The sequence below is a fragment of the Oryza glaberrima genome, chromosome 8, assembly GCF_000147395.1.
Source record: "Oryza glaberrima chromosome 8, OglaRS2, whole genome shotgun sequence".
Classification (NCBI taxonomy): domain Eukaryota; kingdom Viridiplantae; phylum Streptophyta; class Magnoliopsida; order Poales; family Poaceae; genus Oryza; species Oryza glaberrima.
This window is the reverse complement of record NC_068333.1, coordinates 12,752,983-12,770,757: the sequence shown is the minus strand read 5'-3', so window position 1 is coordinate 12,770,757 and position 17,775 is coordinate 12,752,983. Positions and strand designations below refer to the sequence as shown.

Below are 17,775 nucleotides of genomic sequence, written 5' to 3'. Positions count from 1 at the left end.
ATTTCTTTATTTATTTTCTCATCTTAAAAGCAACACAATAATCCCACATTCAATTTCACTCTTTTTTAAATTTCCGTAGAAAACTATAGAGTGAGTACATTGTATTGTGTGGTATCACGTAAAGATATCTAAATTCGGAGTTTTCGGAGGGGAAGCCTGTAAAAATGAAATTGACCACCTATTCATACTTAATACAATCACATCTTTACAGAAACTTTATTTTTTTTTCAAAAAAAAGGCGGATAATTAAGACAAGCAGACATGGTCACAAGAAGAAGCCATACTCCATAAAAGCCAAATCCCAAGCTCCCTCTTCTCGAAAGCCGTAGGAGAAGCTGCCATTGGCAAGAAGCTCATCAAGAAGAGAGCTAATCCCGAAAAAAAATCTGAGAGAGAGGCACAGGCGCTGAGCATTTCATCATCTTGGTGATAGGAACGGAAGAGCTGCTCCCAATCTTGGTTTGATTCGATCAGAGCCATTGGACCTCCCAAAATAGGGTCAAAAGAGGAGAGGAGAGAGGAGCAGAAGACGTGCAGGGCCTGCCATTTTTAGCCGCTGCTCGTGCTCCCAATCTGAGGCTGCCGGTGCTTGCTTTGCTTCCGCCTCCTCCTCGGGTTCTTGCAGCTTCCGGGATCAATCTTCCCACAGAGGCGGCAGCACCGGCCAAATACGGTCGTCTTCTTGATTCTTGGTGCAACGAATCAGCTCACCCGAGGGAAAGATCCGTGCGGGTTCTTGCAATCCAAGGTGAGTTGGTGTTTTTCCCTCTCCAATCCAATGAGTTCTTGCACCTAATTTGTTCCTTGTTTGATGCCAAGTGCAATAAATTTCTTCTTCTTGAAATGGTCCCAGGGGTCAAGGATTAGAGAGTAATAAATCAGTGGTTACAATATCCTTGGAGGAGTAATCCATCATAAGCTCTTTTTTTTTTCCAAGAAAGGTTAGGAAGATAGAAGGAAGAAAACCTTCGAAGCAGCAGAGATTTGGGGATTTTTAGATCGATTTTTGTGAATATTATTTGTTGGCAAGTAGATTTGTGGATAAGAACATGTTTGGTACCCAAGTGAGGGGTGTGGTGGAAGATGATTTCAACCATAGGAGGAGGAGGACATTGTGGAACACGCCAGCTGCATCCATGCCCACTACCACCCACACCATCAGGTACAGCACACCCAGGAAGGGCCATGCCAATGCTCACCAGCTGTTGGCCAAATTCGAGGACCTCTATGGATTCATGGTGGAGGGCAATGTTGACGACGTCAATGTGCTGAACGATGTGAGGGAGAGGATGAGGGAGCAAGGGAGGGTGTGGTGGGCGCTCGAGGCCAGCAAGGGCGCAAACTGGTATCTCCAACCAAGGATCTCCTCCAATGGTGGCAGTGAGGGGGTAATCAGCGTCACGTCACTCAAGCTGTCGGTGCTCACCAACACGATTACACTAAGGAGGCTGATCAGGAAGGGTGTGCCACCAGTGCTGAGGCCGAAGGTGTGGCTGTCAGTGTCGGGGGCTGCCAAGAAGCGGTCAACGGTGCCTGAGACGTACTATGATGAGTTGATCCGGGCTACTGAGGGGAAGACCACGCCAGCCACGCTACAAATCGACCATGTGAGTACTGTGAAGCTATTACGGATTTATCCTGTACAAGTCAGTATATTATCTATATTTATCTAAAGTGAAAGATTATATGGTCATCTCAGAATTTCAAGTTTAATTTAATGAATAAGCCTGTTAAAATTTTTTTATTTATAGTTGTTAAAAAAACTGTATGACATAGGCAACAAATAGAGTGTATAGTTGTCGCATTCTAGCTAAGTGTATAATTAGTAATGAGCATCATTTTACATTCTTCAGTTAACTTCATCAGTATAATTTTTATTTTAGTGAAAACAAATGTGTGATTCTACTACAATTATCATTTTAATAGGACTATGGAATTTAGAGAATAATATTAGTTATGGGAATTTTACAGGATCTCCCTCGCACATTTCCATGTCATTCTTGGCTGAACAGTGAGGAAGGTCAGGCATCTCTTCGGCGTGTGCTTGTTGGTTACTCATTTCGTGACTCAGAAGTTGGATATTGCCAGGTAGGCATAAAGCAATGCTTTTCAAATGTAACTGTTTTATAGAGAAGCTCCATTACTAACACCATGCTATGCAGGGTTTAAATTATGTAGCTGCATTGTTGTTGCTTGTTATGAAGACAGAGGAAGATGCATTCTGGATGCTTGCTGTACTACTGGAAAATGTACTTGTCAATGATTGCTATACTGATAATCTTTCTGGATGCCATGTCGAGCAGAGAGTTTTCAAAGACCTCCTAGCTAAAAAGTGCCCCAGGTATTTCCCCCCCGTTATGTTTATGGCTTTTATGCTATGATTTTTCATCAGTCGCTGGCAATAACAAGCATTACCATTATAAGATGATTGTGAATCATTGGATTACCCAAATGATGCAGGATTGCTGCTCATCTTGAAGCAATGGGGTTTGATGTTTCTCTTGTTGCCACAGAATGGTTCTTGTGCCTCTTCTCCAAGACCTTGCCTTCAGAGGTTAGAAGAAATACCAGATAGCATAAATATTTAAGAGGTCAATGTATGGTTTACTCAAACTTATCTTAAATAATTTTCATTATTATTATCACTGTTGTGGCAGACAACCCTCCGGGTATGGGATGTTCTATTCAATGAAGGAGCAAAAGTATTGTTCCATGTTGCTCTGGCAATTTTCAAGGTGTGTATCATGAAATTTATCGATGCATGCATTCTGAGAGTTGCCTCTATGAGCAAGAGGGTGCCTGCTGTTTCTTTCGCTTACTCTGTTTTTGGTATATTTGCAGATGAGAGAAGATGATCTACTACGTATTCAACATATTGGTGATGTAATTGATATTTTGCAGACAACTGCTCATCATCTATACGACCCTGATGAACTCCTCACGGTAAATCTTCTTCCTAGTTTTGGGTCCATCATATCGTATATTATTTTTGTTCATGTACTGGTAACTCAGTGAGGTAGTCAGTGGCTTTATATTACGTAGTCGCAATAGTTTTACAGATGAAAATTTGGGTCAATGGGATATTTCAGTACAATGAGAATAAAAACCGTAAAAGATGTCTGTATGGTTTACCCAGATGTGTTGATGTTTTGAAGCACTCTACCAAACATTGGTTGCTGATGGATCTTTTTATCCTTATTTTTCTAGTTCGCTTTTGATAAGATTGGTTCGATGACAACAAACACAATCACAAAGGAAAGGAAAAAGCAAGAGACGGTTGTAATGGCTGAGCTTGACCAAAGAATCAGACGGTTAAGTTCACTCAAGATGGATGGATAATGTATAAGAAAGGGAAAAATGCTCTGCAGTGTTGTAGCCTTTGTAGGTTTGGAAACAGTGAAATGGGTAGTCATTTGGTACTTGGCACCAGTTCAGACTGCGGTTCGATGAGCGAAATCGTGGAAGAACCAAGAATATGGGGAGTTGCCAAAACTGCAATGTGGGTTTCTCATGAACAAGTCATATTGTGTGTTTTTGTGTGTGCATCACATCTTCATATTTGAAAGAGAATTCCATGATGCCATATGAGCAGATTGTGCTAATGGTGGAAACTTGTACAGGTTTGGTGTTTGTTGAAATTCATTTGGCAACCCAGCAAGGATATATTTTTGGAGAGCGCTTTTGGCAGTTTTGCTTTACTTTTTTTAAGATAATGAAAATGTATTACATCGCCGCCGGCCTCTGCCATAAAAGGACACATAGCCAACAAGTTGTTTAACTACTCCATCCGTCCCAGAATATAAGAAGTTTTAAAGTTGGACGCGGTTATTAAAAAAATAGGTAGAAGTAAATGGTAGAGGGTTGTGATTGGATGAGTAGTGGAGGTAGGTAGAAAAAGTGAATGGTGGAGAGTTGTGATTGGTTGGGAAAAGAATGTTGATGAAGTTGTTATATTTTGGGACAAATCCTTCAGGCTAATAATTGTTGTATTTTGGGACGGAGGGAGTAAATAATAGCCAACGGTACTCTCTCTAAGAAAAGAATAGTGTTGGGACATGTCTGGTGGAGAGCTACGTAAATCAAACCAGTACTTTGACTCCGAATTGTTTTTGAACTGCTACAGCAGAAGTATCAAACCAATATTTTGTCGAATTGTTTAAATTGCTGTAGCAGAATAGACTCCGGCATCGCGAATCTGGCAATAGTTGTCTTGCCATTACCACGACAAGATGGAATTTACATCATACTAAACAATAATGGAGGAAGTACTTCGATATTTTAAATTTAAGTTTCGTGCGCACTCGACTGCTTGTGTGTTCTGAAGAGAACATGCAACGGTGCAGTTGAGTAGTATTTTTTTTTGTTAAATATCAAATCAGGGAAGGAGTAGTCAAATTACACCGCCAATGGAAGTTGACTTGAAGCGTCACCCGTCGATTTAAGTAGTGCTCTCACATTAACTCATCGTGCTATCCACCATCACCACTTAAATACAGAAGTTTTTTTTTTATCGGATGCGAAGTGACAATACAGAAGTTTTTTTTTGTCACACTGCAAATGCTCCATTGAAACGAGGAAACCTAAAAATAGAAGAAAACTGGAGAAAAAGTGTTATCGAGAAATCATCGCTTGTCGAATCTAAGGAAACAAAATCATGCACAAAATGGTGTTTGGATCATTGGATGCTTTACATGAAAAATACATGGCCCTCTCTTTAAGACCATGTTTGGAACAAGGATTTTTATTTTTTTGCAGGGAGGAATTTTGGATGTATTGCATTCCTTTGGAATTTTTTTTTTCTTATAGGGCCATTTGGGACAAAGGACATATGATGTTGAATTCAAAGGTTAAAATTAAATCTTCCATTTTTCATGGGAAAGAAAACATCCGGTGTCAGCCACGAAATTTTCTTTCTTTTGTTCATGCATCTATGTCTCTCTATATCGATGTTCACTCCTGGAAAGTGCGATAGCGTGGCGAAATTGCTATCTGAAGAGTGATAGCGAAGTTGAGCTGGCGCTCTCACGCAAATGAGACGTGAGACCGCAGCGGTATCGCTTTTCCCACGCGCGAGAGTGCCACGTGGAGAAATCCCCGTGACTACCTCGGGCGGAGCCATCGCTCTCGCACTTTTGTTGCGCGAGACCGAGGTCGGTATTGTAATATGAAATCGCGAGACCAGTTATGATGCGACGGGGTAGACGTGGGCACGCGGTATCGCGCTTTGCGCACACGAGACTGGTGACGCGGCATGCGCGAGAGAGAGAAAGCCTGGGGGAGGGCAGTGGGCCCGCGGCGTCGTGCTTTGGGAGTGCGAGACCGATCACTGTGTCGCTTTACGCGTGCGCGAGAGCGAGGAGCGCAGTGGGGCAGCGCTGTCGCGCTTTCCGGGCGCGAGACCACGTGTTGTCGCGCTTTGTACGCACGAGACCGCGGGTGGTCTCGCTCTACGCGTGCGCGAGAGCGAGGGTATCGGGGGAGCGGCAGTGGGCTTGGTCTCGCGGTACGCATGCGCGAGACCGCCCTCGGTATCGCGCTCCACATGCGCGAGAGCGGCGGCGCTTTTCGCATCCGACGCCACCGACACCTTTATTTCCCATCTCTATTTCTTTTTGCTTTTTGCATGGGTTCTAGCCATCTTCCTTAGCTTTTTAGGGAGAGGTGGAAGAGCTCTGTGCACTCTTACTAGTTTACTGTTGTAGTCACATCATGCCGACCATTTGTAACCGCTGTAGCGTTCAAATCCAATGCGCTTACAGGGTTAAATTGAGAGGAGAGGAGATGGTCCTCACAGAGGAAGACAGAAGGGAGTGAACTGAGGAGGAGAGGAAGAGCAAGAGAAGAGAGGAGGCAGTGCAGGCAGTGGAGAGAAGGAAAAAGGCCACGTAAGTTGATTAGCTTTCTATTAGCACAAATTCGTACGATGAGGATTTAGAAAATATTAGTTCACGTAGTTAATATTTGTTTTTAATTATGTTAGAGAAAAATTTAGGTATGTATTAGTTACTACTACATTATATTTTGTTAGGTAGTATGCAAAAATAGAAATGTAGAAAGTTAATAGAGTCGATTCGGGTTAAAAAAATAGGTAGACATAATTAGTTTATAAGGTACAAAAGTTTAATATAAGTTACAATTAATTTGTACGTAGTAGTAATTATCTGACAAAATTAATTAGTAGTTCATGTGATGTTTAATTTTATATATACGGCCAATATTATATGTAACAAATGAAAAAACTGAAATATTAATAGTTATATTTGTAGTTATTGATATTGATATTAATAGTATTGATAATTATTAAATGTGGTACAAAAATTAAATTAAAGTTGTAATTAATTTGTTGTAATTTTAAGTTACAATTACTTAGTAGTTCATGTAGTTATTTATTTTGTAAGAAATGGAAAAGGTATAAATATCTGTTAAGTAGCGGGAAATATATGTTGTGCTTAAAACATGCTTAACATTGTAGGTAGTTACGAACAAACAAAGAAATGCAGTAGTACGAAGAACTTTGAAATTGAGACTTTTATATGAGCAAATTGGTTGAAAAGAAAAAGGCAAGACAAGGTATGGTACTATAATGGAAGACAGTTTGTAATTAATAGATAGTTTGTAATTTATTTGGTATTATAATTAAAGTGCAGTTAAATAAATTTATGTCGCGGCAACTAGTTTTATACTATAATAAATTGGTAGGTATGATTAATTTGATTATGTAATTAATCAAGTGAAGTTGAACTTGGTTCTATTAATTTGTCATGTTATGATTAATTTATAGATAATTTTGTACTAACTGATAGTTACAAATATTTTGTATTTAAGTAAAGTTACGGTCTGTTAGATAATTTATAGTTAAAGTTGTAATATATTAAATGTACTCATCCAAATTTGCAATAGTAGTATTGTTTCAGACGTCATATCTAACTAGGTACAAACAGTCCGTAGCAAAGAACATGATGCGGCTCAATGAGTGTCGTTGTCCTAGATAAAGAATAGAAAGATCTAACCAAAATGATTTTTAACTTAGCTTCCGTCAATGTTTCTTCGGTGCAAGTAGTCATTTGTTGTATTAAAATTAATTGATATGTATTATTAATTTGTTAGTTAAACATATGGATTATGCAGTGAACTAAACTTTGAGGTAGCAATTGTTATACGAGCAAGCTGGTTATAAAGGAGTAGGCGGGATCCGATAAATGCAGGAAAATATTAAAGACTTCATATTTATGTACGATATGGTATGGTTGTGTTGTTTTAAGTATTACATACTCTTTTACTTAAATTAATTGCCATAGTTATGTTTAATTACGTGTTTTAATTAATTAATTTGTATTAATTTTATTGTCATGTGTTTATTTTTTATGTCAAAGTTGTAGTAAAATTATAAATAATGAATTGCATTGTCATGTATTCGTAAGTAAATAATTTATGTTTACATAATTATTTATTTATAAATTTTTTGTTACAAGTACATGATTTTTTTATAAATAATATGGACATATAAATAAGTAGTTATTGATAAAGAATTTTTTGTCAAAAAAACAGTATGCGTGTAAACTAATTTTGGTCGTGAATAGGACAAGTTTGTTCTGTAAGACTTCCTTACGGAGTATTCCGTGTTGTCTGCAATGGCAGGAATGTCGGCATTTAGAGTGTATTTCGGTGAAGGTGAAATTATGGAAAATGAAAGTGGTGTCGATCTGAGCAACTTTAGGCAATGCACATTATACCATCCAAATCCTGACACACTTACCATGCCCGAAGTTTGGTACTGGTTAACATGCACATTTTCTTTAGATCCGGGTATATATAGTATTAACGTGAGGGTTATGTGGAGCCGATCGGCCAACAACATAAGATGGGAGTTAAAAAATGTGACACAGAGTAAGGCAGGATTGGCTCGCTGGCTGTAGGAGACGGGGATATGAATATGTCATGCTGGTGCAAGCATGTCAAGGAAGAGTCCCCACGGAGAACGCAGCGGGGCAATCCAGCAACCGTGAGGAGATGGGGTCTAGTTCACACGAAGAAGATGAAGTTGTAGCTCCCCATCATGGTGGCGATGTTGGTCCTGACATTCAAAATCTATCCATACAAGGAGATGAAGTGGTCAACTGCCATCCTACTGGTGAAGCCGATGAAGGGGAGGACATACCTGCTATGGTTGAAGAAATTGAGAGGGTGGACCGACATGCAGTCAAAGATGAGGAAAACCTCACTGCTGAAGAGAATGATGACAAAGATGAACAAGAAGTTGAGGAAGTACCTATGTCTGCTTCGTGGAACCTTGAAGACCCTGGTTATATTGCAGAAAACTCTTGTCATGATTCAATATGGTTCTACGGGGATGGCCAAATCAATCTGGGTGCAATGTTCCGTGACAAAACTGGGTTGCAAGACGCAGTGAAGTCATGGTCATTCCAGATGCAAAGGCAGTTCAGGGTTGTGAAGTCTAACATGACTGAGTACATGGTCGCCTGTGAGCACCTTCCGTCTTCATGGTCACGTGCCAAAGTACGAGTCTTACTGGATTGTGTCCAAACTACAGGAACACTCCTGTCTGATTTGAAACACTAGGGAGTCGCACCGCAACCTGACCACGGCATACGTCGCGAACAAGTACTACAAGGAAATTATTGAAGGTGATGACCTGCCTGTGCGGCACATAATAAAACTGGTGGAGAAAGGTGAACAATATACAATTAGTTACCACAAGGCTTGGAGGGCATTGCAGAAGGCAATGGAGAAAAGATATGGGACATTTGAGGAAGCATATGACACACTGCCACAGATGCTTAACATTCTAAAGAGCAGGAACCCTAGGACCTATGTTGTTGTGCAGGATCGGGAGTCAATTCTTTGCATTCAGAGCATGCATTCATGCGTTCCAGTGCTCGAGGCTGGTGCTGTGTGTCGACGGTACATTCCTAACTGGGAAGTACCGAGGCCAGATATTAATAGTCGTTGGTGCGGATGCGAACAACCAGATAATTCCAGTAGCTTTTGCTTTTGTTGAAAGCGAGAACTACGAAAGCTGGTTGTAGTTCTTGCAACATCTAAAGTGGGGAGTGGTGCAAAAACGCACATCGATATGCATCATCCATGACCGGAATGCCGGTTTGTTGAAGGCAATCAAATAGCTCCAGGAGGATGGTGATGGTGCATACTACTGGCCTGACATGCACAGCCGTTGGAGCATGCGGCACATGGGAGCCAATTTTTTCAAACAATTCAACAGCCGGCGGCTGCTGAACATGTTCAAGCGGTTGTGCAAGGCAAATCAGTCTACAAAGTTCGATGAGCTTTGGAAACAACTTGACGAGGGGACAAGGACACATATCCGGTCAAAGCAGACCAACAACAACCCGCAGGATGTACATGTCCCCTAGGCCCTGGAACCAATGGATGATCTTATTCCATCAAATGGAAAGAAGCGTAGGTCATCAAAGAATATCAAATGTTTTACCCATTGGATTGAGTGCGAGCCGAATGATAAGTGGGCACTCCTGCATGACACTAATGGGGCTAAGCATGGCATAATGACCACTAATCTTGCAGAGGCGTACAATGCGGTTCTTCGTAAATTAAGGCCTTTACCTCTAACTGCTATTGTTGAAGGCATTATGCACAGGACAACGATGTGGATGAGGACGAGGCGGGCCACTGCGTTGCAACAAATGTCTAACGCACAAACACCTTTCTGCAAAAAGATGGCAGAGCACGTCCAAGAGAAGGCTAACAAGGCAAGATTTCACACGGTCATTACCACTGGGAACATCAGATGAAGGTGGGAAGTCACATGATGCACTAAGGGGGGTTTTGGATCTTCTACTAGGGTCATCACTCATGAAGTTACTCTAGGGCACGAATCTGATAACACATGTTCATGCTCTGGCAATAAGCCGAAGCTTCTTCATAAGCCATGTAGCCATATCCTGGCCGCGTGCGCTAAAATTAAGCTTGATTCAACATCATACGTGTCGACGTTCTACCTAAAGGATAGAGTTCTGAATGCATGGAGTGCTGAGATCCTCGGATGGAGGTCCCTCCAACACCTAGTCGAAACTGGGGGTGATAAAAGGATCTATGTGCCAGACTTGGATTTGTTGAAGGCTGGTAAGGGTAGAAGACAAACACGGCGCTTAAGAAATGATATGGATGCATCCGAAGCGGGAGGGCCTGTGAGGCGATGTGAGGACTGTCTTCAGTATGGGCACCACACTAGAGATTGCAAGAATAACAAGGAGGGTACATCTTTAAGCATGGAACCTAGGGAACAACGTGCGAGTAGGAATAAAAGGGGCTCTCAGGGTGCTCACGATAGGGAGGAAGGAAACCTGCAGTAGTTATAACCTACACTGTCCGGTTATTTATGTTCGGTCATGATATGTTTGCTGCATGACGTTGTATTTCAATAAGTTTGTAATATGTTAGTCAATAAGTATGTGTAATATTTATTTTATTATGGTAATGTTGTAAGATTTTATTGTAAGGTGTTACCAAGTTTGTAACGTTTGTAAACCTATTGTTGTACTATTTATTTCAACGATACTGCTCGAGTTTGTACTTGTACTATGAGAAAATTTTATTCCTTAATTTAATGCATTATGTACTTTTCCGTATATGCACTTGATGAAATTTCTAATTTACCCTTCATGATGTACATGCAGATATGGAAGAGTGGCCTTACCTGTTACTTAGCAAAGAGATCGATGCACGACATCGTGCAAAGAAGATATCTGATGGAAATTCTTGCTCTAGTCTAGCTGTCCTAATACCGCGTACAGCCGGATGGTGGGGGATTGATCCACGATGGAAGCCGAGGTGCATAAATGTTTAAAGTTTACAACATCATGATATCGTACTATAACATTGCCTAATGTGACTAATAAATTTCCTCATAGGTTGTCAGCTGCAGGTCTTCTTACCTTCATTCAGATGACGCAGGCAAGGATGCATTACGACGCTAGAGAACCTAAACAAAAATAAATGGGGGCACATAGCAAACGACGACAAAATATCGACAAGTCCCTACTTATGGCACTGGTTGATAGGTGGAGGCCAGAGAAATACATTCCATCTACCATGCGGAGAAATGACCATAACTTTGCAGGATGTGTCCATGCTCACGGGGCTGTCACTAGCCAGCCAAGCAATTGTACTTCCGGACCCTCCGGAAGATTGGAGAGATGATATTGTATCACGATATGCATGTATTTTGCCACGGTACGCTACTGGTGATACAGACGATGATGAGGACAAAATATTTTTCTCTGAAAAAGAAACTCATGGCCCTACATTGAAGTGGTTGTCACAGTTTGAGGAAATTGAATATTTTTAATTAAGGCATATTTCGTTCACATTCACATATCTGACAACACATTGTTTTTTTGTTAGGTGCGATATATGCCCGACGATGTCCAGGAGTACCAACTGACGTTGTACCTTGAGACTTATCTACTTTGGCTGTTTGGTTGGGTCATGTTCACCGGCTCGCACAGGAACACTGTGGACGCCAGGCTAATCCCCCTTGCTCGCCAAATTGCTGAAGGTAACATAGCGCCTTCTGCACAGTTTAGCTGGGGATCAGCCGTCCTTGCAGCCACATAACCGTGGATTCTGCGACGCTTGTATTAAGACCGGACAAAGGGAGGCGATTTTCACAGGGTGTCCACTTTAGGTCATGTTGTGGTCGTACGGGCGCTTCTCGTTCGGACGTCCATACATGAGCGTGGCCGTGGCCCACAAGGACGATTACACTGACGCAGTTGATGATCGTCCTACCTTCGGTACTCGCTGCTGCTACGGACCGGTACGTATGCTTGCATTAAAGGAATATTTCTGTCATTTCAATGATACTGTATAACTAAATCTACAATCTCTGATCGTGCAGCCACAGTGGGCGAGAATCCAGGTGCACAATGTGTACGAGTACTTCACCGAGGCGTTCGAAAGCCTTACGGAAAACGAAGTTCGGTGGACTCCGTACACGAACGAAGAGGCCATTTTACGTGCACCACATGGAGTAAGCATCTTATGCTACCGCGATGAAGCGTACTGGATGACACGAAAAATGCTGGTGTACGACATATTCGTCGAGGGGTATAATGTTCAAAGGGTAATGCGTCAGATGGGACTGTACCAACAAGTCCCAGTTCCTGTTGGACTTCACCTTCCACCAGATGTGCACACGTATGTTGTTATTTCAATCCTGTCTAATTTCTGTGCACTAAAAATTGTCAGATATAACTAACAGCTAATTGTTGTATTTTTGTTGCAGGCAAAAGAGGAATTGCAGGCAAAAGAGGCAAGCTGACAACAGGTATCGTCGATCTATGCACTCAAGGATGACCCCATGGATAGAGGCGTGGTCACAGGCCTTGAATGATGTCGTCCAGGAGACCAGGGCATACGACCACAACACTTACGAACAATACATGGCCTGGTACTCATCGCAGACTCGCATCCGGCTGCTTGCACCCGAGGATCCCGACGAGCGAGGTCCACCAACAATTGACCAAATATATAATATGCATCTAGCACCCCCCGCTCACTTGACGGTACTACTAGCATTTAAATATTTTGTTGCATCGGTGTATCCTTATACATGGGGTTCCACTTTCTAACATTGTTGCTACGCTCCATGCATACCGACATTGCAGGGGAGTTAGTAAGGGATGCGAAAATATTGTGGGAGAAGCTTAGAGATGGAATCGCGGGTACCAACCAGGAAGTTATGGCCGCGGTTGACTCCCTCCGTAGAAAAGGTAAGCGAATCATGCGGCTCGCATCGTGCCGACATTCCTCGGACGTCTATACTCCGGCAACATCAAGAAGGACGTTCGAGCCAATGCCGGAGCGTCCATCTACCTCTTCCCGACCGTCCACCTCAGCCCGCCCTTCAGCCTCCACGCAATGATCCAGTGATGGTCGTGCAGGAGTAAGGTCAACTTTGTTTCGTGAGCCACCCACTATTCCGACTATCCCAGAAATCACTAAAATTTCGGAACGCCTAGGAGGCTTTGGTTCAACTCAAGATAAAATACGTTATTGCAGAATGCTAAAATAAATGCCATTTATATTAAAGACTAATTTATTCGTTCGCAGCACAACCGGAACGGGTACCCCCACATAGCTCTACGCCCATCACCTCTCAATGGCAGGGTGGGTTTGCGTCGTTTGCTGGTACATGATAGCTCATCAATATGCTAATTTTTTTCCCAATTGTTTATGTGAAATGACTAAATGATATTTTCCAATTGATGACAGAGGGAACGCGAATGGTCCGTCCCATGCCTCATATGCCTCCTGCAAGGCCACAAATGATTCCTCAAATGGCTCCCGATGTGCCAACCTCACACTAGCAAGGAGGATTTGCACCATTTGCAGGTCCGTGTACATTCAGTACCATATTGGCATGCATATGTCCACTCGTAATTTTACTTCTTGCTAATTAATAGCATATACAGGGACTAGCCAAGGTATCCCTACCATACCCCAAATGTCTGCAGATTTTATCGGTCAAGGAGGGTTTACGCCGTTAGGCGATCAGTCTCCCCTTACATCTAATTTCATATTTTTATTATTTCAATTTATTAATTTTTCATGTATATGAATCTTATTGACTATTTACTTCCTGATATTAACAGGGCCTACTCAGTTGGTTCCACTGCATGCACCTACATATGGCACCAACCCATGGCAAGGACAATCCATGGATAACGGTGGTACGCACAGCCATCATTCTCCATACACATATATCGATGGCACTTTCATGCCATACATGACTCCCACTTCAACTTAAGACAATAACTCCGTGACATTTTATATGGATGCAAGGCACGTCGTTTGGTGGTGGAGTACAGGGTTATATGGACTTGTTGCAAAAAGGTGATTGGCTATTTGGTCAATATTCCTCGCATCCTAATGAAATTCCATATATGCAAGCATCGTCAACAGGTTTGGATTTTTTTTTTTTGTGTTATTGTTGTTTGCTCCAGCTTTGATAATTTCATTGATATCTACATTGCTTCCGTAGGGTCATTTCGCCCTGAACTATTGTCAGGGTTTAGACCTTACACTGCATCATACGGCGACATGTCCAGCTTCAGTGGAGGGTCGTCATCGATACCCAATGAGCTTCGGACTTCACAAACTGATGATGCACCCCATGTGACACAGCCTACACAACCAGAGGTTGGCAAAGGAAAGGACAATGACCCGCGTAGATCTAACCGTGAGCGCCATGAGCCAAACCGTCTGTCACTCTCAGGCCCTCGACATGCCGCAGGACAAAGGAAAAAAAACTACAAAAAAGCGAGGTGAAACATCTAGGACTACGACTGACCATGATAATGATGACGAGTAGAAGCGAACATTATGTCTTTCAGTTCACTGCCAACCCTATCTGAACCTTGCTGTGATTTTGGCTTATTCTTCATGTTATTTGTACTGCAATGAACATTATTTATTTGTACTGCTTATTCTTCATGTTATGTACGATATTTAGTAGTTCATAAATATCTCATATTTTTATGCCCTATTTTGTAGCCAGTTAACACAAATGATTTTTGGTTAACTATTAATTTTTCGTATGAGAGCTAACAAAAATAATAGTCTCACAAACTAAATTAATAGTGTAGTTTCGATGTTACTCGTGCGGTTAAAATTGCATATTACTTTTACTTTTTACTACTATGACTTAAATTACCCACTAATTTCTTTTCACAGAGTGCAATGATACGCACCTAAAAAGGCATCCTCTCTTTCTAATGACGGGACATGCCACAGAGAATCAAATCATTCACAATTAAACTTTGAAGATTCTGTTGCGCTGCGCCGAAAGTGACTTCGTCGCTTTGTAATTAATAAAGCAAACAGTTATGCAGCATGTGCCGCCAAAAGTGCTGGTGTCGCTTTGCAATTAAGCATGTGCCGCCGAAAGTGCTGCTATCTCTTTGCAATTATTAACTTCACGAGTGAAACAGTCTGACGCTATTGAATTGATTAGTCTGAAGCAAGCAGTCCGACGCGCCGTCATCTCTTTCTAATAATTGAGACTGCGCAGCTTCTTGCCATCCCCTATAAATAACAACCAAACCTAGCACACAACTACATCTCTTCTTCATAAATGTTCTGCTGGTTCCAACTTCGTGTTGCATATTCTTAGGCCCGGTCTTGAGGCAGGAACTGAGTAGTTGGTGAACTCGCTCTATGTTGTTCGTTCACTCGCGACACGGTTCCTGTCCCAAGGCCGAGTCTGTGAATATACAAATGTGATTTTTTTAGTACATTCTTACACCCACTCTTTTTTTCAAGTTCCAGCATCTGTTTGTGAATATGACCTACTCCTGCAAATTCATAAACTCGGAGTTGCATATTCTTAGGCCCGGTCTTGTGGCAAGAACTAAGTAGTTCGTTAACTCGCTACGCAGTTCTTGTCACAAGACCGAGTCTGTGAATATGCAAAGGTAGTTTTCTCTATGAATATGACATATTCTAAATTCCTATTCTTTGTCAACTTTGTAAAAATTGCTCCCGAATGATCTCTCTACTCCTTTATATATTTTTAATAAATATATATTCAATTTATATTTTTCTATAGGTAATTTATTGTTTCTTTCTCTGATATCATTATTTTGCAAATTCCAAGATATTTATTTTTCTTCCGCGTACACAATCTTTGCCTATTTTCAATATAAACATATTTCTCATGTTCATTTATGTATATATATATGTTGCACACATAATAAAAAATTATGAAAAAAAATGTACTTTCTACTCCCTCCGTCCCGAAAAACGAATCTAGTACTTTGTTGGTTTTTTATGGGATAAAGGGAAAAAATTATGAAAAAAATTATACCTTTTACTCTCTCCGTCCCAAAAAAACAAATCTAGTACTAGTTTGGTTTTTTATGGGACGGAGAGAGTAAGTACCAACGGCGACATGAAATATTAGCGATTTGCACAACGGATTAATGTAATTAGCTGATCGCTCTCGCGCACGGGAAGAGCGATATCGCTCGCGGTCTCGCTCTTTCAAGTCGTCGCTGTCGCTCTGCCGCCTCCCAGGATTAGCAAATGAATTAGGGGACGTGGGCCACGCCGCAACGGTATTGCGCTTGGAAAGAGCGATACCGCTGACGCTCTTGCGGACGCGTACCACGAGACCGACTTGCTCTCGCTAAACGGTAGCGCGAGACCGCTCCGGTCATTCCTCGGGCCCCACATGCGTCAGTCGGCCCACGCTGCTACAGTCTCGCGCAGCCCGACCGCGATACCGCACGCGCTATCGCGCACTCGAAGCGCGAGACCGCTTCGTGTCCTGCTTACGTCAGGCGGCATCAGACGGACCACGCTATCGCTTTACAAAAGCGCAACACCGCCTCGCTCTCGCGCTTTAGGACTGCGAGACCGATGCATTAGCGCTCCCTCACTCCCAATTAGCGATAGCGCCACCGCTTTCGCGCACGCATTACGCGATATCGCGCTATCGCTGTTTCAAACAGCGACGCTGGTATTATTTCCGCAAATCCGCCCCTAATCAGCTTATTCTTGCAATTCCGGTAAGAACACGATTACTTTCAAAAAAATTTCAACGAAGGAATAGAGGTAAAGTTGCATATATGTGTTTTTTGCACCCAAAAATTAGGAAAACAAATGTCCACTACAAATGAGAACAGTGGGAGAAAATTACTGCATTCCAAACACCCATCTATTCCTATCTTGTATCCTTCTGTATTCTTTCATTCACGTGCCTTATTTTTCCGACGTTTCAAATAATCCTTAAACCATTATTCATCTTCGCACCCTATATGGTATGTACCTTGTACCCTGTCTCTAGCTGTCCAGCAGCCTCACATGTGACATACTTACATCAGAACACCTTTTTACCTCCTACCCACACCTTTCAGCCGCTGCCACAGCTGTGTTCGTGTTTTAGCTTAGTAATTTGCTGCAGTCAGTTCCCCTCTTCAGTGGCTAGTCGACAAAGCATCCCAAACAATTGGATTGAAATCCAACGGCCACTGTCAATCTATTAGCAAACCCCCAAAACTAGACACAATATATGTAAACGTATCTTCCATTATCTAAACTTCAGTGACTTCGGAAATTTACCTTTATCTTCCATTATCTAAACGTATCTCACTTCGCTGAAACAACCAAGTGCATAAACTGTGGAGCATACGAATATATGTATTTCCAAACTATACAAGCAATCAATTAGTTCATTAGAATTGGTGAATCTACATTATATATTAGGGGTGAAAACGGTACAGAAATTTTTAAGATTTCCGGCTGCCGTTTCCAGTTTTCACCGACCGTTTCAGTCGGTATCGGTAACCGACTGTGGTGGAAATAGAAACGGTAATATCTTCTGGAAATGGGATAGAGGTTTTTCCAACTGTTTTATCGGTAACCATATTTGTACGGTAATTTCCGTCAAAATTCCGAAAAGATTACAAAAATTCCCTAGCGGCTCAATCAGCTCAACCCATTGAAAGCCCATAAATAAAGAAGCATGGTAGGCATGTAGCCCATAAAGAAGGGGAAGTGATTAGGGAAAATATTGTTAACCCTATGATATGGCATGTGGATTTTCCTCAACTTATCGATGTTGAAGTATTGTTGAACTTTGTTTATATTTTTTGTCAAACTTATTACCATACCATTAATCATCATATAATAGTGTTACGTGGAATGTGATGATGCAAGAATAAAGTTAAAAATCATCTACGTGCATAATTAAATATGTGCTATACCACACTTCGC

General features: G+C 41.7%; 1 protein-coding gene across 1 annotated transcript; it reads left to right on the top strand.

Annotated features, from left to right (window-relative positions):
* The first annotated feature begins 273 nt into the window (after window positions 1-273).
* LOC127783262 (uncharacterized) lies at window positions 274-3,602 on the top strand. The gene is made up of 8 exons (XM_052310499.1): window positions 274-748; window positions 854-1,607; window positions 1,972-2,088; window positions 2,163-2,341; window positions 2,461-2,554; window positions 2,658-2,735; window positions 2,842-2,943; window positions 3,208-3,602. Exons 2-8 carry the CDS (start codon window positions 1,050-1,052, stop codon window positions 3,337-3,339), a joined length of 1,260 nt encoding a protein of 419 aa, XP_052166459.1. The 5' UTR covers window positions 274-748; window positions 854-1,049; the 3' UTR covers window positions 3,340-3,602.
* Window positions 3,603-17,775: the final 14,173 nt, after the last annotated feature.

Coding starts and splice junctions, on each gene's coding strand:
- LOC127783262 (XM_052310499.1), top strand. CDS start 1,050: ATGTTTGGTACCCAAGTGAGGGGTGTGGTGGAAGATGATTTCAACCAT. Junction 2,089..2,162: donor CAGAAGTTGGATATTGCCAG/GTAGGCATAAAG, acceptor CATGCTATGCAG/GGTTTAAATTATGTAGCTGC. Junction 2,944..3,207: donor ACCCTGATGAACTCCTCACG/GTAAATCTTCTT, acceptor TTATTTTTCTAG/TTCGCTTTTGATAAGATTGG.